The sequence below is a fragment of the Sminthopsis crassicaudata genome, chromosome 4 (assembly GCF_048593235.1).
Source record: "Sminthopsis crassicaudata isolate SCR6 chromosome 4, ASM4859323v1, whole genome shotgun sequence".
In the NCBI taxonomy this organism is placed as follows: domain Eukaryota; kingdom Metazoa; phylum Chordata; class Mammalia; order Dasyuromorphia; family Dasyuridae; genus Sminthopsis; species Sminthopsis crassicaudata.
This window is the reverse complement of record NC_133620.1, coordinates 295,084,744-295,108,571: the sequence shown is the minus strand read 5'-3', so window position 1 is coordinate 295,108,571 and position 23,828 is coordinate 295,084,744. Positions and strand designations below refer to the sequence as shown.

Below are 23,828 nucleotides of genomic sequence, written 5' to 3'. Positions count from 1 at the left end.
GGAATTGATTAGTCCTGGGTCTACAAAATGAGATTCATTAAAATGATTTGGTATGAGATAAAAGAGAAATTGATCACTGGGACAGATTTGGTACACAACATATAGAAGCAAATGAACCCAGTAACCTTGCATTTAATAAACCCAAAGACTCCAGTTACTGGTGAAGGTCTCAGTATTTGACAAAAACTGCTAGAAATTTGGACAGAGGTCTAACATAAATCAGGTTTCAACCAATTTCATATCACATAAATCAAGATAAACTTCAAAAGGATACATGACATAGATATTAGAATCATATCATGAACAAATTAGAGGATCAAAGAAGAAATTACCTTTTATGTCTGAATGGAGAAGAGTTCAAGACTAAATAGGTGATAGCAAGGAGTATACAAGCTAAGATGGACATTTTTGATAATATAAAATTAACTTTTTTTGTAAATAAATCAAATGCAGTTAAAATTAAAAAGGAAAAATATTTGCAGCAAATTTATCTGATAAAGATATACATAATGAACTGATTTAAATTTTTAAATTTAGTTTTTAAAAATTTTATTTATTTTTATTTTCCCCAGTTACATATAAAATAGCATCTTTTGGGGGGTTATACATCTACATTAATTTTTTACATGTTTCCATAGGAATCATTTGGGGAGAAAAAAATCAGAACAAAAGAAAAACCACAAGGAAAAAAAGTAAACATAGTGGTATTGATTTACAATCAGTTTCCATAGTTCTCTCTCTGGATAGGAATGGCATTTTCCAACCAAAGTTTATTGGGATTGCCTTAGATCATTGAACATCTGAGAAGAACCAAGTCTATCACAGTTTATCATTGCACAATCTTATTGCTGTGTACAATGTTTTCCTGGTTCTGTTTGATTCAGTCAGCATCAAACTGATTTAAATTGATAAGATGAAGATCAATTCAAATGGTCAAAGTATAGTCATTTTTCAAAGTAAAAAATCTACACTATTAAAAACTGTATGAAAAAATGAAAAAATCTAATAATTAGAAACATGAAATTAAAGCAATTTTGAGGTTCTATTTCACATTTATCAAACTGACCAAAATGATTGCCAATAGAGGAAAATGACAAATACTGTAAGAAAATATATAGAGTTATGTTCTGGAGCTGTTAAATGGTCCAGATTTTGTTCCAAAGAAATCAAAGAGGAAAGGAAGCTATACATACAAAGTTATCTTTAGTAATTCCTTTTTTTTTTTTCTTCTTAAATTTTTTACTTATTTTTAACTTTCACTTTAAAAAAAATTTGAGTTCCAATTTATCTCTCTCCTTTCTGCCCCTTCTCCACTTATTGAGAAGGCAAGCAATACAATATATACGTACAAAACACATTTCTGTAATAGCCATGTTGTAAACACAAACAAAAAAACCAACTAAACAAAAAACAAGAAAAAAATATACTTCAGTCTATACTCAACCATTCCCTATCTAGAGAGAGATATCATTTCTATCTATAGACTCATTTTATGCCTCATTGTCTTAATCACAGTAACTTTCACAGTTGATCATTATTATGATATTACTGTTACTGTGTACAATGTTTTCCTGGCTCTCACTTTACTTTGTATCAGTTCATATAAGTCTTGACAGGTTTTTCTCAAACAATCCTCCTTCTCATTTTTTAAAAGTTCAATAGTATCCAAACACAATCATATCACAACTTGTTTGGCCATTCTCTAATTGAAGGGTATCCCTTCAATTTCCAATTCTTTGCCACCACAAAACAGCAATTCTTTTTCTGCTGGCCAAAAACTAGAGACTAAGGAAATGTTCTACTGGGAACACAATATGTAGTGTATGTATATGATAGAAAGTTGTGCTATAAGAAATGAACAGCTTCAGAGGAAACTAGAACATCCTCACTGAACTGATGAAAAATGAAGTAGATATCATCAGGACAACAATTTACATAATAGTATTAGGGAAAATTTCTTTTTTCCAAAAGATTTCAGAACTCTAATCAACACAATGCAACATAAGCAAAAAGAATGCAAATGAAACCTCTCATTTCTACTAGAGGTGATCAACTTAAAATGCAGGAAAAACAAACATGTTTTTGGACATGATGAAAGTAGGAATTTGTTTTGTGGAGTGTATATATATATATATATATATATATATATATGTTTCAAGGGCTATATTTATTGATTTTTAAATTTGCTCATTTGGAGGGTGGTAGAGCTAATGAGAGGATCAGGGTTTTTTTTTTTTTTTAATGTCTATTAATTAAAAAAAATAAAAATAAAAATACAGAGCTGATTATCCTGAGGGGAAAAAGAAAAGTACCTGAAAGAAATCATATCTATATTAGACAAGGAGGTTTTTAAGGGGCTTATTAGGATTGGGTGATTTGGCCACCTATAGCAACTATCACATGCCTTTTGTTGCTTAAAAGTCCCATAGAAAGCTCTTAGACAGAGCAGCTTCGCTTTTGTATTAGACAGGATGCTGAAAAACAAATTAAAAGAAAATTAGCTGACCTGAAAGACAAGACAAATAAATCATCACTCCTTGAAAGTCATAACTTTTTTTAAATCTTGGAAAATTATGTTAACAAATTGTAAATGAAAAATGCCTAGTTTTATTAGAGCCAAAGGGAAAGTGAAATCCATCAACAATTGATTTCACCAATCATTTTCTGAAAAAAATCCCCTAAAATTAAAAACTTACATATATACACATTCATAAACATGTATATGTGTATGCACCTACCTACATACATATATCATAATAAATGTATATATTTAATGATGACAGTGACATATATATAAAACAGATATATACCTATATATAATGATATAGCTTTTAAAAATGTTTATTCATTTTTAACTTAAATACAAAAAACCCCCACTTCCTTATATACAGTATGACTTAAAAAGAGGATACAACTTAAATCCCCAAATTTCCATTCATACTGATGAGGTTCTGCTCAAGGCAGGTAGTTGTGGGAACCCTGTTCTGGTTGGCACAGGTCCTTTGTAAATTGAACCCGAAAAAAAGAAATGGCAAAAGAAGTTTATTATTAGAACTGAGAAGTCAGCTTTTGCAGCTGACTTCCTTAGTGGTGAGGTCCCAACAGAGAGATAATAGGGTCCTGTTAGGAAAATAGGTAAAAGAGATAAAGAGGGAGTAATGCTGAAAAGAGAATGCCTTTTCAGTGGGCAGAGGGTTGCAGCTATGTCAAGGAGAGAGAGTTTCCTTAGCATGATTCCTGCTTTTAGGTCTTCTGCAAGGAATTGAGCTGAAGGAAACTTGTTATATGGGTAGCTCTTGATCGGGGTTGGGAGCAGTTTGAGTTGGAATCAGAATAGAGAATCTTCAAATTGAATGAGTGGCCCTGGACTCAATAGAGTGAGATAGAAATCTTGGATCTCCAGCTCAGGCTAAATAAGAGAACTCAACTAGTCCCACCCAGATAACAGAATGAAATCACACATCTTGATTCCCAGGGGCAGATCTCTCTGAGGAGAGCTTCTCTAAGGGAGTATCCCAAGCTTTCCCCCCAAAGTCAGAGAGAGAATTTAGGGGCTCCCCTCATCAATACTGTTTACTTTTTGGAAAATCTATGTAATAGATTTGGGGCTCCCCTCATCAATACTGTTTACTTTTTTTGGAAAACCTATGTAATAAATACTATACATCATTTTCAAAGCTATCCTGCTTTTTTGTTTCCTTCTAAATTTTTTTTTTTTTTGTTCTCTGCTGTGTATTCCCCCCCCTTTTCCTCCACCCTACCCTAGAGAAGCCTACCATTATATATGTACCATTACATATATGTGTATATATTATCTATACTTATAAATCATATACATACTTTTATTTATCAGGTTTTTTTCTGAAAGTAGATTGCATCTTCCTTAATAGGTCCTTTCTAGTTAAGTATTCATTAAGCCTCTCTCTCTCTTTCTCTCTCTCTCTCATTGAAAATAAAACAATTAAATTTAGGATTATGTAAGAACTAAAAGTTTCTACTATAAATGGGAAGAGATATTTCTTCAAATCTCAGTTGTTTTTTTTAACCTATTGAAGTATTTTATACTGTTTTATTCTTTTTTTTATTTTTTATTTTTTTTATTTTTTTGAGGTTGGGGTTAAGTGACTTGCCCAGGGTCACACAGCTAGGAAGTCTTAAGTGTCTGAGATCAGATTTGAACTCAGGTCCTCCAGAATTCAAGGCTGGTGCTCTATCCACTGCGCCACCTAGCTGCCACCTAGCTGCCCCCTATACTGTTTTATTCTTTATTAGTATTTAAGTTCAAGAATTTAAATTTTTTTTTTTTTTTTTTTTTTAAAGTAAGGAAAAAAGAATGCTCAGAGCTTGATGTTCACATGTCCATTTTCCAAGTTTAACTTAGCTGGAATGTAGAGTGCATGGAAAAGAGTGATGGAGAAACACTCCATACAAAAACTTTCATTGGTTCTTCTTGTCTATAAGATAAGATTCAAACTTCTTGATCTATCTTTTAATACTATTCACAATCCAATTCAAACTTGTCTAAAATTGAAATAATTTTCATATAGAAGTGCAATATGGTTAGGATCTTGACACAGAAAGATTATTTTTAGCTGTATGGAGTATATATTGGAGAGAAGAGTGAACAATTAAAAGGCTATTGTAATCCTCTGGTTAGGGCCTAAACTAGGGTTTTGGCAGATTAAATGTAGAGGAAAGTAGGAAACAAATCATGGAGTAGATAGAAAAAATAAGACTTTGGCAACTTTTACTGGATAGAGAAAGAGAAGATAGCATCTAAGCTAAGATACATGCTGATTCTATTGCACAATTTTCTAATGTAGTTTCTGAGCTAATGTCATGATATAGTGTGTTTTTAGATGGGGACAGATAGCGTGGGGAAAAGAGACAGTATGTGAAGAATGTTGGCACTACTTTGGGACTCTGTCTCTTCCTCTAGTGAATAGTCAATAAACATTTAAGTATCTAGTAGGTTCGTAACACACTTATTATGTATATGATTGCCTGTCATCTAAGGGAGGGAGTAAAGGGAAGGAGGGGAAAATTTTGAAAAGTGAATACAAGGGATAATGTTGTAAAAAAAACAAAACAAAACAAAACAACAAACATTACCCATGCATATATGTACTGTCAAAAAAAAAGTATAGTTATGTATAATTAATTCATATTTATTTTATATTTATATTTATAATTAATAATAATAATTTTAAAAATATCTAGTAGGTGCCAGGTATTGTACTAAGTATTCAGTATACAAATTTTAAAAAGAAAGACAGTCCCTGACCTTAAGGAGCTTACCATCCTTAAGATCAGAGAAGACAAAACACAAAAGGAAGCTAAATTCTCTATAAAGGGATGATTTGGAAGTTCTTTGTTTCATCTTCTGGCCCTCCAATCAGGAGAGACAACTTAGAGTGCTAAGGCAGTTTATTCAGTGACCCTTTATGACCCCATTTAGAGTTTTCTTGGCAAAGATACTGGGGTGGTTTTCCCATTTCTTTCTCCAGCTCATTTTACACATGAGGAAACTGAGGCAACGGGGATTAAATGACTTGTCCAGCTAGTAAGTGTCTGAGGCCAGATTTGAACTCAGATGATAAATCTTCCTGACTTCAAGCCCATTACTCTATCTACTGCATCACCCAGGTGCTTCTTGCTGAGCTGATGTTGAGTATCAAAGAAAAAGAAATATGTTACAGCCAAATGAACTGACTCTTAGGATGTACAGAGTCTTAGCTGAAATCAGAGACACTGTGAAAAATTTGATCTGAATTCAACCCAATTTCCAGTTGTTTACTCTGACCCTTCTTCCTGAAGAATGGTAGTATGGAATAAGGCAAACCCCTTTTAGTTAATCTAGATCATCTCAAGACCTCTTTGTAATCTCAAAAAATTATTGAGCTCCCCCATCACAGCTATGTTATATAAGAGTTATATGTCTTCCCATTTGCAAGTCTAAAATGTCTTGTGCCCTTTAAGTTTTGCATAAATTACTCAGTCATGTTAGTCATTATTTTGTTGAGGTTGCCTTGTAGATCAGAAAGTGGATCTGAGAAACCTGCAACCTGCTTGTTTCTGGGGTCCAACTCCCACAGAGGCCAGAATAGGTAATATATTTCCCAGAGTTGCTTCTTAGGCTAATCTTGAAGTGTGTGTGTGTGTGTGTGTGTGTGTGTGTGTATGATGATGATGATGATAATGATGGAAGAATGAAGGGCTTGAGAGATGGAATTATGCATCAGCCCAAAATTAGACATTAGTTAGGAAATAAATAATCTAGGCCCTGGTAGAGTAAAAATTACTGGATCAGAGGTAGGATAGAGAATGTCAGAAAGCTCTAACTGTAAAATGGAGGAGTCTCCCCTTTCAGGGTGTCCTATAGGACAGAGAGGAAGTAGACATGGAAAGGGTAAAGCTTTAAGAAAAGACTTAGGACCCCAGTGCCACAATATGCAATATGTGTGTGTGTGTGTATGTGTGCGTGAGACTAACATGTTCTTTACCTTATCCATTAAGTTAGAAACTCAGGGAGGGAAGATGGCAGAGTAGGTTAGAAAAACAAGAGCAAACAACTTTTCACCTCTGCAAATTTCCTCCACAAAAAGACAGAATATTGTCTCAGAGGGAACACAGTAGCAGAAATAAATAGAAGTTGGGATAAAACAGTTGTCCTTTTAAGATATATTGAGAAGACTAGAGGAAAGACCAGACTTCCAGTGTCAGAGGTTCAGTGAAGTGCAAATATCCACAGGCAAATTCTGAGGAACCAAAAAACAAGCCCTGTGGACTTTTGAATTGGGACACAGCTCAGTCACAGGAACTTTCACCCCATGAATTGTATGGGGGTTTGAAGGCTAAGTAGGAGGAGCCTGAAAGACCTTTCACTATCTAGGAGTGCCAAGTACAGCTGGCCTGATCAGACTGGTCCTATGTTATGACTGTTGGGGAGAAGGAGTGAGATAGCAAAGGGGCAGATCCCAGCTCTCTATGGGTTCTTGCAGGAAAGAAGGTCTTTGTTTCAGTTCCAGGACAGTAAGGACAACTGTAGTTTGCAACCACTGAAGAGACCCAGGGAGCAAGAGCATTTGCAGGACAGCTTGGCTGGGTTTCCTAGCCATAGTTTAGTGGTGGAGAGGAGAGTCCAAGGTTGGGCTCCAGGACAGATCTCAGATCTGTAAGAAAGACCCAAAGTTGAGACTAAAACTTGTTTATATTAATAGCTGTTAAACAAAAGTAAAAATGAATTAGCAAAGGAGAAAGAGTCTAACCATAGATGGCTGCTATGACTTTTGAAAATGATCTGGATTCATATTTAATGAAAGATAGTTAAACTAAAAAAAGCTACCCCTTTTTCAATAAGAATTATCAAATAATCCTAAGCACAATAAAAGGGCACAACACACAACAAGAGGAGTGAGGAGCAATAAGGTAAGTAGGGATGAGGAAAAAAAGGAAGGAGGGAAATACACAAGTAATTATAACAGAATGTGGATGAAATGAATTTACTCATAAAATGGAAATAGATTAAATTTTTGAATTCAACAATATGCTGCTTTCAGGAAACAATAAAAATGAGGGATATACACAGACAAAATAAAGGAGTAGAATTTATTATATTAAAAAAGCAGAGGGTAGTAATAATGATCTCAAAGTTAAAATAGATTATAATCAAAAGAGAAAATAGGGAAACTACACTATATGTGACCAATATTATTCAGTAATATTGTTTTAGACCTCTTAAAAAATTGACAGTATAAAATATCTGAGAGCAAACATCTGCCAAAACAGACACAGGAGCTATATGAACATAAACATAAAACACTTTATACAAATAAAACCAGATTTAAATAATTGGAGCAGTGTTTATTGTTCATGGTTAGGTGAAGCCAATAAAATTTGAAAAAAATGACCATGCTACCTAACTAATCTATTTATTCAATGCCATTCCAATTAAATTACTAAGAAATTATCTTACTGAGTTAGAAAAAATGATAAGAAAGTATAAAATGTCAGGAATTTCAAAGAAACCAGGGGGAAAAGAGATGTAAAAAAGGGAGATTTAGCAGTAGCAAATTCATGAGGCATGAAATAGATAATTTCAATTATTTTAAATTGAAATTTTCTTATAAAAATAAAACCAATCTAGCTAAGAATAAAAAGAATGCAGAAAATTAAAACAAAACTTCTTTAAGATGGTGGGGTTGGGGTTGAGGAGGGAGCAAAAATTAAAGTAAAAATTACATGGTAGAGAACAAAAGAAAACCTACAAAGAAAGAAAAAGAAAAGTTAGGTAGTTTTGAAAATAATGTGTAGTATTTATCATTTAGGTTTTCTTGAAGTGGAAGTTGATTGTTTTGAATTGAATTGATTTCTTATTGAAATAAAGCCATTCTCCAATTGATAAATTGTCAAAGGATATGAACAGACAATTTTCAGATGATGAAATTGAAACTATTTTCATTCATATGAAAGAGTGTTCCAAATCACTATTGATCAGAGAAATGCAAATTAAGACAACTCTGAGATACCACTACACACCTGTTAGATTGGCTAAGATGACAGGAAAAAATAATGATGAATGTTGGAGGGGATATAGGAAAACTGGGACACTGATGCATTGTTGGTGGAGTTGTGAAATAATCCAACCATTCTGGAGAGCAATTTGGAACTATGCCCAAAAAGTTATCAAACTGTGCATACCCTTTGATCCAGCAGTGCTACTACTGGGCTTATATCCCAAAGAAATATTAAAGAAGAGAAAGAGACCTGCATGTGCCAAAATGTTTGTGGCAGCCCTTTTTTGTAGTGGCTAGAAACTGGAAAATGAATGGATGCCCATCAATTGGAGAATGGTTAGATAAATTATTGTATATGAATGTTATGGAATATTATTGCTCTGTAAGAAATGACCATCAGGATGAATACAGAGAGGCTTGGAGAGACCTACATGAACTAATGCTGAGTGAAATGAGCAGAACCAGGAGATCATTATACACTTCAACAACAATACTGTATGAGGATGTATTCTGATGGAAGTGTATATGTTCAAAAAGAGAAGATTTAACTCAGATGCAGTTGATCAATGATGGACAGAATCAGCTACACACGGAGAAGGAACACTGGGAAATGAGTGTAAAGTGTTTGCATTTTTTTCCCCCAGGTAACTTTTACCTTCTGAATCTAATTCTTCCTTTGCAACAACAACAAAAAATTCGGTTCTGCACACATATATTGTATCTAGAATATACTATAACATATTTAATATGTATGGGAATGCCTGCCATCTAGGGGAGAGGGTGGCGGGAAGGAGGGGAAAATTTAGAACAGAAGGGAGTGCAAGGGATAATGTTGTAAAAAATTACCTATGCATATGTACTGTCAAAAAAAATGTTATAATTATAAAATTAATTTAAAAAAAAAAGAACCTTTTCTTATTGTCCCTTTTTTTAAATTTTATTATCTTGTATTTATGTTTAAAATGAATTTTTTTTTTTTTTTTTTTTTTAAGGAAAGAAAAATAACTCAAGGATAGAACAAGAGCCAGAAATGGATCAGTGCCCAGGGGAGGAGTAGCTGAGATGGAGCTTTACTCTAAGGTCGGGGTTCAGGCCTGAGGCAGGAGCAGAGCCTTTGGACTTTGTAGTGGCCACCTAGCAAGAGTCTCCACCCATTAAAAGATACTATCTCTTGGGACAACTACAATTGCTTCCATAATCTGCCCAGTTGCTCATTCCTCAAGTGCCTAAACTAGGGCAAAGAACAGGAGTGAGATGAGCTCATGAGGGTGGGATTTATTTTAGATTTAGATTTAGGAGACTGAGAACCATACTAAGGTGGGACAATGGAGAATGAGGCCAATAAGAACCTGTAATTTGTTTCAATAGGGCAAGGTCAAGAGGTGGAGTCAAAAGGTAACTATAATGGAGTGAACTGTGGGATGGGATTAAAAGGATTTGAGACTATTGAAGAGAGAAAGAGAGCTCCAAGCTATTAGTAAATTGGAACTAGACTTTGAGAATTCTACATGATGAAGTAGAGAGAAATAAATTGAAGGACATGGAGGAGTAATGCCAGAGAAACTGAGGCAAGATAGAGATTAGACAGTTTTTTAATAATTAAGTGGGAGAGATTTACTTCGACCAAATGGATCCATGGTTTGGTCCCAGAGCTTTGAAGACTATCATCTCCAAGAATCCAGCATCCATCCAGTATTCAGCAGCCAATTCAAGTTCTCAGTGATATATTTATACATAGTAGCTAAACAAAGGCAGGGGAGTGGAGTCCAAACTCTGGTGAGCAGGAATCTTTAGGCAGGAATCATCAACTCTGACAGCTCTGACAGGTTGGGGGGTAGGACCATAAATTCTAACAAACTGGGAGTTAAGAAAGTGTCAGACTATAGACACAATGTCTGGAGTCCCCTTTTCTAAGTTTACACATTGACAATTTATAACTTTAGAGCAAATAGTTATATCAATCTTAATGCATTGGAGGGGGGGTGGGTTTGCAATTAAGGGGATTGAGGCAGGAACAATTAAGGAAACAAGCGGAACAATTTAGGGAAACTGAGGCAGGGCAATTAAAAGAACTATGGCACAACAGAGATAGGGGTCAAACCAAGACTGTGACGAGGGCTAAGGGCAGGACCATTCAGAGGTAGAATTTTGTTATCTAATCAAACACGTTCTGACAGAATATTAGGTAGAGGACAGTAGAAACCAGGCTTGGATAATCTGATCTGTGAGAGAAGGGTAAGGGCAAATCTAGACTAGATCCTGAAGGATAGAAGATAGGAAGGGATATAGACACAGGATACATTGGAAATAATTGAAAGAACATAAGAAAGAAGTGATGCTTGAAGTTGTACATGTGTATATATGTGTGTGTGATGTCAAGCTTTACAAGGAATCCAGAGAGATGCCCCCCTCCCCCCCCAGGGTGAGGATACCTAGAGCCACAGCATCCCTAGGAGAGAATCTAGGGGGCTTTTCTCTTGAGCCTCTCTTCCCAAAAGGTATCACTGAAGTCTTGGGGTCATTGGGGTGGTGGGTGATCTCCTAAGTGCCACACTTGTTTACAGCTAGTTAAGCAGCATTACCTATGGTTCAAAGTAGCATTGTTCAATGATATAACTAAGTAAACCCTCAGGAACTGGAAAAATAACTTACTAGGCAGGTGAGGGGATCCCATAGAGTGGCCCTGCTCCAGTGTTCTGTATCTCCTGGATTTCAGCTCTTTAGTCATCTTTCCCTTGCTTCCCGGCTTCAAGTTTGCGCTGCCAATCCCTTTTCTTCTTAGTGCACCATCCCCTTTTAGAGGCCCAGTCATACAATTCAATAAACATTTTGTGTTAAGAATGTTATTTGTCCCAAGAAAGATATTGTGCTCTGAATCCATCTGGCCATTTTCTCAGAGCCAGATTTCTTTTCCCTCAACCCTCAATTTAATATGCTCTCTCTGTTTTTAGGGACTCAGGTCAGGTATCCTGACCATCAGCTCCATAGCATTCTTACACTTGTCACTTATTCTCCCTAGAACCCAGGGAGCCAAATTTAGAAATGTATTTTAGGCAATCCTTCCCTTCCCTAAGATGTTCTCTTATAGGAATGGACTTATAGTAGAGCAGAAAGATTTCCCAAATATCTAGTTTCACTAGATAGAGGAAGATACTTGCCTAGAGAAGACAAATGACAGGCCAAGCAACTTTCCCCTCCCTTCTTTAACCCTCTTCTTTCCCCTAGCTTCTTCCCTATTGAATCCTCTTGCTTCAACTTTTGGACTTTTGGCACCTTTACGCCTTTTGAACCTTTGGACTTTTGCCACCTCTCTGCTGCCATCTAAAACTGTATGAGTTAATGGAGATAGGGCTCTGGTGCCAATGTTACCACTGGTATATCAGAATGTATTCTTGGGCAGGATTAATTTTGTGGACTGGAAACCTTACATCAAGAGCCTTCTAGTTGTCAAGGACATTTGGTAGTATAGAGATTATGGAGACCAACATGTGGGACTACTTCACAATGCTTTTTGTAGGGATGGTACTCAGATACCAAGGCACCTGCAGTTCCCTTGACTTTTTGGTTTTAACATTATGTATCATCTAGTGATGGTTGACCAATTTTTCCTGAGCTAATTTGGGGTTGGAGAAGGTACGGGTTATATTAGAAAATATGTACCATCAGTCAGCATCTGGGGAAAAAAAGAAAGGAATTGGGAGTACTCTAGCAAAACTTCCCTAGAGAGGAAAAAAGCACTTTAGAAACTCTTCCCCAACTCACCTCTCCAAACTTAAGCTGTTCTTCGTCTCCCATCTTCAGGGATATATCCTGATAAGAAGTAATTTGTGGCTCTCAAAGCGGAAATGGATCAGCTCTTCTCCTCAGGTCTGATTAATCTCTCTCCTTCCCAAAGGCAGGTCCGGTAGTGAATGAATTCCCTACTCAGTGCTGTATCAAAACAAAGTCTTTATTGATAGTAAAGGGATAGACAGGGATTTGGCCTCCAGAAAGGCCAAACTGCCTGGCAAGGGACGCCAGTTGGGGGGCACAAGGCAGATGTAAACTGAGTTTGAGGATTCCATTTTTAGAACTTCCTTTTATACATAACTAGGGTCATAAAACAATGTTTACACAGAGATGTTATCCAAGAGGTTCCAAAGATACTTGTAAATAAGAAAGGAATTTCTCTTAATCATTTGTATCTCAAATCATCTCCTTTTAACCTCTCCCAAGACAAGAATTTTCCTGTTAATTATTTTTATCTTGAACTATCTCTTTTTTCAACCTTATCAAATCCCTCCTTGATTTCATACTTTTCCTTCTTCTATCTCTACTTTGCCTTCTGTTCCTCCTTTACCCTCCTCCTTTCTTCTCCCCTGGCTCCTCTTTTCTTCCTATTGTTTCCTCTATTCCCTCTGGGTTATCTTTCCCCTTTTCTCTGCCATTACTCTGTCTTTTCTCTTTCTCCCTTCCTTTACCTCAAACTGGCCCTAGTTTTTTATTTTTTATTTTTTAAAGACTATTTCCCTCTGCCTTTCTGTACTTCCTTCTAAATCCTTTCCTTCTGTCAACCTTTCCTCTTCTTCTCTATTCTCTCTTATTTTCTCTGTCTTTACCTATTTTATATTTCCTCTCTGTTGTATCTATCCCCTCAATACTTTATTTTCCTAGTGTTCTCCCCAAACATAGATAGTTCACATTGATACCAAAACACTAGGCAGAATTTCTAGAGATTAAGAGCAATTTTCTTTAACTTTGAGGGGCCCTCTTTCTTAATTATCTTGATGCCAGCTTTTCTGAGCATTCATTTACCTAAATATAGACACACTATATACTTTCAGTAGCTTTTCTATTTCTTCACTAAACTCTTTATATGCTATGTGTATATATATATATATATGTGTGTGTGTGTGTGTATATATATATATATGCATGTATATATGTATAATACATACACACACTCATCACAAAGCCACTCCATTCCTTTTTCCTTATATCTACCCAATTTCTTCTACTTCCTCTTCTCTTAAAATTCCTTTTCCCCTAACTTGTCCCTCTATATATTTTCCTCTAGCTTTAGATAATTGGTTGTTATGGATATCATAGCCCCCCTCCCTCATTACCTCATTCCTCAACACTAAGGAAGGAGTTTGATGCCCAGTCAAGAGGAAAGTTCCTCAGTCCAGTATTCTAATTCAAGTGTAAGTGGATGAAACTGAGAAACACTCTAAAGAATAGGATATAGCATAGTTGTGCATAGCTTTCCTCACTAATTAGGGAATGTCTGGTAAATAATTTGTGGATCCACCCTTAGTTTTAGGATAGAGATGGTCAAGAAATCATGTTTTTAAAATGTCCTTAATTTCCTTTGTCTCTGGAAGGATTTTTGGTTTTTAGGGAGCTCCCTATTCAAATGTAAACTTCCCTTGGGGAGGAATTGTCTTAAAGGATCCTTAGATAAAAGTTGCTGGTGATAGGGAGTTGACTAGAGCAATTGACTTAACACCTACAAAAATTAGTCATCAATCAGTTGATAAAAAATTATTAAATGTTTACTATGTACCAGGCACTGTGCTAAGCACTGGGGATACAAAAAGTGTCAAATGATAGTCCTTGTCTTCATGCAACTCATAATTTAAAGTAATAACAAACAAACGACTATGTACAAATAAGCTTTATGCAGAATCAAAAGGAAATCATTAACAGAGGAAGGCACTAGAATTAAGGGGGATTAGGAAAAGGTTTACTGTAGAAAGTGGGATTTTAGCTGAGATTTGAAAGAAATCAAGGAAACTGGGAGGCAGAGATGAGTAGGGAAAGTATTTGAAAATGGGACAGCCAGTGAGAATATCTGAAGTGGGGAGAAAGAATGGTTTTTTTTTTTTTTTTTGATAAACAGCAAGAATATTGTGATTAATCAAGTTCTTTTCCTCACAACGATTCTGGCAAAAAGAAAGTGAAAATTATTCCTTACCCAGTATGAATAGCTTCATTTAGATATGTGTTTTGTGTAAGAGTGAAATAAAAGAGACAGTCCTAGATTTGGAGGGAGCTAAATATAGGAGAGTTGTTGAGACATCGAAGCAGGATACAAAAGTTACTCTTTACCTAACTTTGAAATTTTGTCTATAACTGTTCAGTTCTCAGCAGCAGGTTTTGCAATTTTGTTTGGCCCAAAAAGACAAATTTCCTTTAATTTTCCTACCCAGATTATATATCATTTTCCCTTCTCCCAAATGTATTACAATAAGATGAACCAACTCATTAACGTTTGTATTAATTTTCATTTGTTATCATACAGACATAGAATATCAAACCTAGAAGGTACTTTAGAATGCTCAGAGAGAAAAGTGAATCAGATTCCGAATGAAACTGTACCTATATATGGGTGTGTCTGTGTGATTTTAGGGGCATATTTTATGTGTTATATGTACATATATCTGTACTTACATGTATGAGTATGGGTAGTGTTCTAGTGTATAAGTGTATTCTAGTGCTTTCTTCTGTGTGTGTGTGCAAGAGAGAGACTTTCTCAAGATTAAATACCCAGCCAGTACCAAAACTGAGACTAGAATCTGGTTCCCATAAAGGGGTATTTCCATTGCATCCCCCTCTCCTTTTCAGGCTCAAGTGGCCAAGATTTGAAGGTACAATTCCATTCTGTGGCATTTCTGAAAGGGAGGGGGGGATTAAGCCTCCTTAGAAACATTCCTTTTTTTGGACTGGTTACTCATCTGGAACCCAATTCTGGATCCCTGTTTTCTTTTAAAGAACTGAGGGACACACTTAAATCTTCCTCTCTAGTTCCCTTCTCCTTTCTAGGAACTAAAATCTCACTTCCCTGCCTGCCTGCCTGCCTGCCTGCCTCAACTCTAAAGCTAGAACAAGACTAAAGGTCAAAACTCAAGCAGCAAAAGCTGCAATACCTGAAGAGAGCACATGGGGGCGTCCAAAACACATGAAGAAGGATTAGATTGAAGTAAAAGGTGGTGTCTTTATGAATGTGTCTATATGTTTATGTCTTTGTGCCTCTTTGCATGAGTGTGTGCATGCGTATAGAACTATGTACATCTGTGTGGGTGTATTTGAGACAGTGTGATGGAAGACGGTATTTAATAAATGTTTTTTTTGAATATATGTTTTCCTGAAATGGTGTGTGTGTGTGTGTGTGTGTGTGTGTGTGTGTGTGTGTGGTCTTTTCGTGTCCCTGAGTCTGTATTCGGGGAAATAAGGAACCATAATGTATTGACTCCTCTTTTCCAATGTCATCCACTCCACGTTTTTAGTGTCCCCCCTTCCAACCTCACCCCCCCCCCCCATATTGGGTGAAGAAACTCTGGTCACAAGGGTTAAGTTGGCTCTGTCTTAGCCACACTAGCCACACCCTCAGCATGGCCCTGTGAGAGTGCATGAGACTATATATGTGTGAATCAGAGTCTGTCAGATTCCGAATGAAACTGTACGTATATATGGGTGTGTCTGTGTGACTTTAGGAGCATATTTTATGTATTATATGTACATATATCTATACTTACATGTATATGAGTGTATGTGTAGTGTTCTAGTGTATAAGTGTATTCTATTGCTTTCTTCTGTGTCTGTGTGTGCGAGAGAGACAGAGACAGAGAGAGAGAGAGACAGAGAGAGAGAGAGACAGAGAGAGAGAGAGACAGAGAGAGGAAGAAAGAAGGGAGGAGGAGGGGAAAATGGAAATGGGGGGGATAGAAAATTAAGGATGCACAAATTCTTGGGTTCCCCCCCTCAGTTTGCTCCTACCTTTCAGTAGGGGTATTTATATGTGCTTTCTAGAGGTCTCTCTGAGCTGTCTCTTTGCATGTCTCTGTCTCTGTGTCTCTCTGTATCTCTGTCTTTTTCACTCCCATTCTTGGTGACTCATCTCTGCGTCGGTCTCACCCTCCCTAGTCTCTTCAGGACTCCCCTCCCCCTCCATTAGTGGCTAAGACCCCAAAGATGGGGACTAAGAAGATAGGTTACCAAATCCAGAAGCTTATCTTATGCTTCTGTTGTCTTAGTATTCCCCCAACCTCTTCCCAAGTCTTTTCAAGACCCCTACCCCTTATTGGGTTGGGGATTGGGATGCCGATAGGGCAATGGTGGGATTTTCGGAGTGCCCTCCAGCTCCCTTCTAAGTATCCTTTCTGAAGTCCAGACCCCTATTTCTTCCTCCTCAGCAGCCCCCCCGCCCCCCGTCCCCCACCCCCCACCCTTTGCTGACGCACTGAGAGGCTGCAGAGGTGAGTCACCGGTTGGGGGAGGGCGGGAGGGAAGGGAAGGGGATATGGAGTCACTGGACCGAAACCCCCCTTCTCCTAAACCAAGGGCACAGTTTAGAAATTCATTGGTCTTTCCACTCTCAAGCTTTTGTCATATTCTACCTATTCTATCTCTAGAGCCCTTACCCTATCTTCTACCTTCCTATAGAGAGAATGAGACTCAGAGGAAGTTTAAAAAAAAACCCAAAACATAAAGACTATTACACAGAGAAAGACTACATCTATACCCCTAAATGTCTCTCTACATCAGTCTCTTTTTCCCTGTATTTCTTTAGCTTTCTATTCCTGTGTCTTTTCCCTGACCCACCTCCCACATCCCCAGGGCTTGCCCCATCTCACTTTCATCCCAACCTATTCCTCCCCCAAAGATTGTTAAAGACAGCAAGGTGTGAAGGGCACCAGGTGGAGCAGGGTGAAAGAAACTAAAGTAAAAGGGAACTGACAGGGACAGAGATATATGTCTTAAAAGACAAGAAAAGGGTGTATTTCCTCCACCCTCCTTCCTTTCCACCTCCACTCCAGTTATCTATCACGGAGAAAAATAATATAGACCCTTTTAGTTCTAATTCTCCCTCCCCCCCAACCTTACCACCCAGAGCCCTCATTTTCCAGCATGAAAAAGTATTCTTGGCAACTCCCTACCACTTTGGGCTGGGTAATGGGGTAGGAATGAAAGAGGAAGAGAGAGAAGGAGGAAAGGCAAATTTGTTGTGGGGCAAGAAGAGGGGGACCATGAAAAGGAGTAAGGTAGGAGTATAAAAACTTATAGACCAGAGAAATAGAGATAATAACCTAGGGAGATTATGACATAGTAGAAGATATACAAAAAGATACTCATAATAGATGTCTACACAGATAGAGAAAAATTCATTCATTTACTCATGCATTCAGTTCATTCATATGTTCATTCAACACGTATTGATTTAGTATCCACCTGGGGTAGGCATGTAGACAAAGGATGAAAACATGTAGCAAGAAGAATGATTATACATATACAACACATGCATTGCCATTAACACATATAAAACCTCAGATGCCTAGAAATTAGCAGATACAGAATCCAAATATTCACAGATATATGGAAACACAGACACACATCTGAATATACAGATACAGAAATGGAAGCATATACCAATGCACACAGCTTTGAAGAAATACTCCCACAAACAGAACTCCATATGCCTAGAATCACAGCAGCACCTAGCTAGCCTTCTAATACTGATAACAGAAATACATTGGGTTTTCCCCCTCTCTCCCTTTCTCCTCCTATATAATGTATCTTTCCTGTCTCTTTTCATTCTCCATTTCTGTCGATGTCTCTCTCTGTTCTCCCAACCAACCCCACCCATTTACCATCCCCCTCCATAAAGGTCTTTGCCATATCTGATTCATTTTCTTCAGGAAGGTAATGTGACTCTCTCCTTACTCTCACTCCATCAAACCTATTAACGGATCAGTAAGAGGAGCAGAATAGAGTAGATCAAAGAGGTCCTAGACAGAGGAAAGTGGGGTGAAAAAAGAAATTTAGAAGTCGGTAGAGGGTCACCTTTCCTGCTCCTTCTCCAAGCTCTCCTTATTCTTCCACTACATTTCCACTCTTCATCTCATCTTCCCCATTCATCTCTCCTTCTCCACCCCATACCTCCCTCCCTCCACTCTCTCTCTCTCTCTCCTCTGTCTCTCTCTCTCTCTCTTCTCTCTCTCTCTTTCTCTCTCTACTCTCTCTCTCTCTCTCTCTCTCTCTCTCTCTCTCTCTCTCTCTCTCTCTCTCTCTCTCTCTCTCTCTCTCCTCTCTCTCTCTCTCTCTCTCTCTCTCTCTCTCTCCCCTCCTTCTCCCCCCCTCCCCCAGCTTATGGACATTTCTTTCTGGGAAAATAAAGCTGCTGATGGAGCTGACAAGCCACTGGTGGCTTTGGAGGGAAAGCACGTGAGTATGTGTATGAAGGAGTGGGGGTTGGGGTTGGGGCAGAACTGGGGGAGGAAGTGAAATAACGTTAAAAAAAAAATAAGGAAAGAAGATGGGAATGGAAGGAGAAAAAATACTCTAAAAGTATATTTGAGAGGATCAGAGAAACAGAAAGCTCGAAAATCACAGAAACAGAGCGTGATAATCAGACACAGCTTTGTGTATATATGTATCTCTGTGTCTGCATCTCCTAAGGTGTCTGTGTAAGTCTAGTCACTGTCTTGCGTCCAAGCCCCCACCTCTTTTCCCTCCAAGCAACGCCCTCTACCCTACCTCTACATCATTCCTGTAGACGCAGCACACCTCCCCTCCGTCTCCCCCTTCCCCTCTACCCAGCTTCCGTTCCCCCACCTACCCCACCCCACCCCCTCCGCCCACGGCCGGTTCTCTCTTCACCGGACCCGGCTTGCTGATGGATTCTCTTTGCGCAATCTGTGCGTCATCGTCCCCCCTCCCCTCCCCAGCCGGAACCTCCAGCCGCCCTGAGCCCCCCAGGACAGCCCCCCTTGTCCTGGCTGCGCAAGACAAGGACTTGGGGGTAAAGGAAGGAAGCAATGAGGAAGATATGGTCTTTGTCACTTTGGGGTGAAGTCAAACCGTTGCTTTCAAGAATTTGGAAAAGCAAGAACTAAATTCCCTAGCCTATATTTATAACCCCCTCCCCTTATGGACTCGCCCTCCAAACGTCCTTCCTTTCCTGCAAGAAAGGAATGGGATGGTGGTGGAGATGGGGGTTGGATGAAAGAGAACAGTGGAGGCGGGGGCACTAGGACTATGGGGGCAGCAGTCTGATGGGCTAGTGGGGGTGGGGATAGTGAATAGAAAAGGCAAAAGGACACACTTTCCCTACCCACTGGCAAGAACAAATAGAACCACATGGTCTACTCTTTCAAATGTGCCCACTCAGTCCCCTTCCCCTTTCTCCTAACACACACACACACACACACACACACACACACATCCTTCTCCCCCCCCCCCCCCCCACTAATCACCAACCATAGACCCAGGTACACGCACCATCATTCATTCACACTCAGACACGCTCAGCATTTGAATTCACAAACACATGCTTAGAAATCTGTCTTTCCTTCATTCATAATGTGTGTGGCACAAGCAACTGGGAGCTTTCAGGAAGCATTCTTCCTGCCCTGATTTCGTGTCCGGCTGCTTTCCGCTTCTTCCGTCAAGCTCTAAAACACTACTCCAATTTAATCCACAGATTGATCTTTGCGGCAACTAGGGGTTACATTTACTCCCGGGGCTTATATATTTATCTCTCTCTTCTCTTCCCCATTTTCCTTCTTCCTTCTTTTCTCCTTCCTTTCTTCTTTTTTCCTCCTTCCCTCCCTTCCTTTTTTCTTTTCTTCCATCCACCCATCCCCTCCCTCTTTCCTTCCATCCATCCATTCCCTCCCTCTCTTCTCATTCTCCTTCATTCATTCACTGCCCTCCTCCTCCAACCCCGTGTTCGCTTCATTTATTCATTCATTCATTTCCCCGGCGTTAGGCTCTAGAGTGCCAGTTAGTCCTCACTCTTCAATGCGCAGGCTCAGAATAGGGAGGAGGAGAGGAATCTTCCAATCACCGGCCGCAATTAGGGCTCCTCCACCACTCACCCCGCTTCCCCATGAATGAACATTGACGTCAATCGGGCGGAGAAGACCCCCCCATGTGATCTACTGGCTCCTCTTTATAAAGAGGCGGGGCGGGCGCTGTCCAGCGTGCTGAAGCTTGGGGGAGCAAGCTAGCGAGAGAGACGGAGAATCGACCACGCGAAGAGAGACCAGCTGGAAACTGACCGAGGCGACAGTCGAACGCAGCTCCGGGACCGAAACTCGGAGCATCTCCTACCTCAAAATCCAGACTCTTCCCGTTCCTCGAATCCTAGCTGGTAAATACTATTCTGTCAGTCTGTCCACTCCCCTACCCCCCACAGATTTGGCTGTGTGCTGAAAGGATGTCTTCTCTAGTTTGGGGGAAGGGGTAGGGCCAAAGGGACCTTAAGAAGATAGACAGAAGGGAGGATGCTATCCCCCCCCCCTTTCCCAGATAGAGCCTCCTACGCTCGATCTGGAGAGTCCCTTGGGGAGCAGATATTTTTTTCTCAGCCTTGAAGCAACGTGGGCGGTGACAGGAAGATAGCTCCGAGAAGGAGCGGGGGCGAAGTGGAGGTGGGGGAACACAGACGTGAGCGTTGCCAGGCGTTCCCCTCCCCGTTTTAGGACTGCATAGATTATAATAGCCCCATTTTCCCTCAGGGTCCCTGTCTTGACACTTCAGGGTTTGAGAGAAGTCGAGATAATAGGAGTGGATAGCACTTCAAGGGTAGCTCCTAGAGAAACGCCAGATTTTGAGGTCGTGAAGGGAATTTAAGGAGCAGAGAAGACGTATTGAATGAAGCCCTGACAGCTTCTCTCGTTTCACTTGCCTTTTCCCCACTTTATTTTTCTTTTCTATAGCGTGGAAATCATTCTTTCCCCAGTCTCAGCCATGAGATTCCCACAGCTGCCTGCTGCCGCCCTCTTCTGCCTCTTGCTACTGATGGACAGTCTTCAAGCAGCGCCCCCGGGACGCCCAGAGCAGTCGCTTCCCAAATCTGAACACGAAAACTTGGCAGCTGCAGAAAGGAAGCCAGAGGAAAGAGAAAGCCTAGATCCAGAAATAAGGGAGCAGAGAAGCCCAAAACATGAGTCTGAGGAAGAGGAAGATCTATTCCAGGGGGTAGATCCACGGGCGCTGGCCGCGGTCTTGTTACAAGCGCTGGATCATTCTGCATCGCCCCCGGCTCCGGGGGTCTTGCAGCAGCAGCCGCAGCAGCCGCAGCAGCAAGCAGAGGCTTTGCTAACAGAAACTGTGCGTAGCCAGACTCACAGCCGCCCGGCCCCAGAGATAGGGGTACCCCCGACGCTTTCTCGTATCTCAGAGGAGCGCAGCTCGGAGAGTGCGGATCCTTCCGAGGAACTGGAGGCACTTGAATCTCTGCTCCAGGAATTACGCTCTTTCAGTCCAGGGAATGCTAAGCGAGAGCCAGAGGCTGCTGCGGCTGAGGCGGAAACACATACCCACACATTAACCCGAGTCAACCTGGAGAGTCCAGGACCTGAGCGCGTATGGAGGGCTTCTTGGGGAGAGTTTCAGGCGCGTGTCCCTCACCCACCCCCATATCCTCATCGCTTTCAGGAGCAATTGCTTGAGGGCGTGTCTCTTCCTGAGGTGCGACAGGGTGAGAGTGAGCCTATTTTAAAAACACGCCAGGGAGAAAATATCGCATCTCTCTACAAGGTGCGCCAGATCGAGAGTGCACCTTTCTCCAAAATGCGCCGCCCAGAAAGCGCAGCCATGAATAGGCTTCCAGGTGGAGGGCGCCTCCTACAGCGGGGCCTGGCCCAGGTAGAGGCAGGTAGGCGGCAGGCTGAGGCTACGCGACAGGCGGCAGCCCAAGAGGAAAGATTGGCTGATCTTGCCTCTGATTTGCTCCTTCAGTACCTGCTGCAAGGCGGCGGCGGCCTGGAGCGAGGTGTGGGGGACCGCGGACTTCAGGGGGAAGGGGAGGAGGAGGGAGAAAGGGAGAGGGAGGAGGAAGAAGAGGGTGAGATACGAGGCGGGGAGGAGGACGATCAGGGAGATGAAGACGCTGAGACTGAGGCTGAGGAGGTCGAGAGGGGGCGGCAGAATGCATTACTATTTGCAGAGGAGGAGGAAGGGGAAGCTGGGGCTGAGGACAAGCGCTCCCAAGAGGAGACACCAGGTCAAAAGAGAAAGGGGCAGGTAGAAGAAGGGGAAGAAGATGAGGAAGAGATGGACCCGCAGACAATTGACAGCCTGATTGAGCTATCTACTAAACTCCACCTGCCAGCAGACGATGTGGTCAGCATCATTGAGGAGGTGGAGGAAAAGCGTAAACGGAAGAAGAACGCCCCTCCTGAGCCCCTACCTCCCCCTCGGACCCCCCTTGCGCCTACTCATTCTCGTTCCCCAAAGTCCCCCCCACCCCCAACTTTCCCCGCCCAGGATGAGCTGCAGGATTGGAATGAGGTGATCCCGCCCTGGGATCGGGATGAGGTGTTTCCCCCAGAACCCAATTACCCTTTTCCTAACTACATCCAACCCCGGACACTCCTTCCACCTTTCTCTTCCCCAACCCGCCACCATCACTACCACGCACAGCCCGCAGAGGGGTCGCGGTATCACTTCGGCATTAGCCCACAAGGGCGTCGGGGCGAAGAGGAAGAAGAGAAGCAGCAGCAGGAGGAGGAGGAGCTGGAGAATTATATTGAGCACGTGCTGCTCCGACGCCCCAACCTGTTCCCGTGACTCCGATTTCCATACGTGATGGTCTCTTCTTTTCCCCTATGCGAACCTCCCTAAGCCTCCCTCTGTGTTGCTGTTTAGTGTTCTGCATGCGGTTCCCTACCTTTTTTTGCGGGGTGGGGGAAGTCCCACCCCTCTTGTCTCAGCTAACCTGGTCCCACCCAATATACCCCCTTCCTTTTAACCATCTTCGGTGGGAGACAGGTACCCACACTTGTAGTAGGGTATAGAATCAATGGGGCTAAAAGCAAGGGAGAAAATACCAAGAAATATAAGAGGAAAGGAAGGAGCACGTCTTCAAACTCGAGAGTACCGGAAAACTCCCCCGTGTCCTTCTAACTCCAACCACAAGTGATGCATCAAAGGAGCAACTGAAACTGGACTGTACAGATTACTTCTACACTCGTCTCCCCTTCGGGTCCCCTTTCCCTAAGCCACCCTATTCCTCTTCCAAATTTCCCAACAGTGAACAATAATAAAAAGGAAAAAAAAAAAAAAAAAAAACCAAAAAAACAAAACCATACCAGTTGTGTATGCTGTGAATCGCAGCCGCCCCAGACCCCAGGGTTTTCCTAGGACCTCGATCCACTCTGCCCAAATTGAGACACCTCAACCTCTTTCTTCCCTTCTCTGCTGTAAATACTCCTCGTGGGGAAAATAGTTTTGCTAAGAAATAAAAGTGACTATTTTATTAGACTTTTTCTCTTTTATTTACCACCCCCTCCCATCCACTTCCTCTCAAAAAGATATGGATATATC

At 40.6% G+C, this 23,828-nt stretch overlaps 2 protein-coding genes across 4 annotated transcripts in view; one reads left to right on the top strand and one right to left on the bottom strand.

Moving 5' to 3' along the window:
• Positions 1-1,214: 1,214 nt before the first annotated feature.
• Positions 1,215-23,828, bottom strand: part of AP1S1 (adaptor related protein complex 1 subunit sigma 1) — a 29,824-nt gene continuing 7,210 nt past the window's right edge. For both annotated transcript variants that reach the window (XM_074264933.1, XM_074264931.1), the window contains exon 5: positions 1,215-2,474. In XM_074264933.1, coding sequence (XP_074121034.1) covers positions 2,463-2,474 — 12 coding nt within the window. In that variant the 3' untranslated portion in view covers positions 1,215-2,462. The remainder of the gene's footprint in view (positions 2,475-23,828) is intronic.
• Positions 15,871-23,765, top strand: VGF (VGF nerve growth factor inducible). Of its 2 annotated transcripts, none has more exons than XM_074264926.1 (3): positions 15,871-15,957; positions 20,306-20,649; positions 21,218-23,765. In XM_074264926.1, exon 3 carries the CDS (start codon positions 21,249-21,251, stop codon positions 23,070-23,072), a length of 1,824 nt encoding a protein of 607 aa, XP_074121027.1. In that variant the 5' UTR covers positions 15,871-15,957; positions 20,306-20,649; positions 21,218-21,248; the 3' UTR covers positions 23,073-23,765. The 2 variants fall into 2 exon arrangements, with proteins under 2 accessions (XP_074121027.1, XP_074121029.1); XM_074264928.1 differs by having other exon boundaries at positions 15,936-15,957; positions 20,457-20,649.

What these genes read in the sequence shown, in the direction of transcription:
- VGF (XM_074264926.1), top strand. Translation starts at nt 21,249, where the DNA reads ATGAGATTCCCACAGCTGCCTGCTGCCGCCCTCTTCTGCCTCTTGCTA.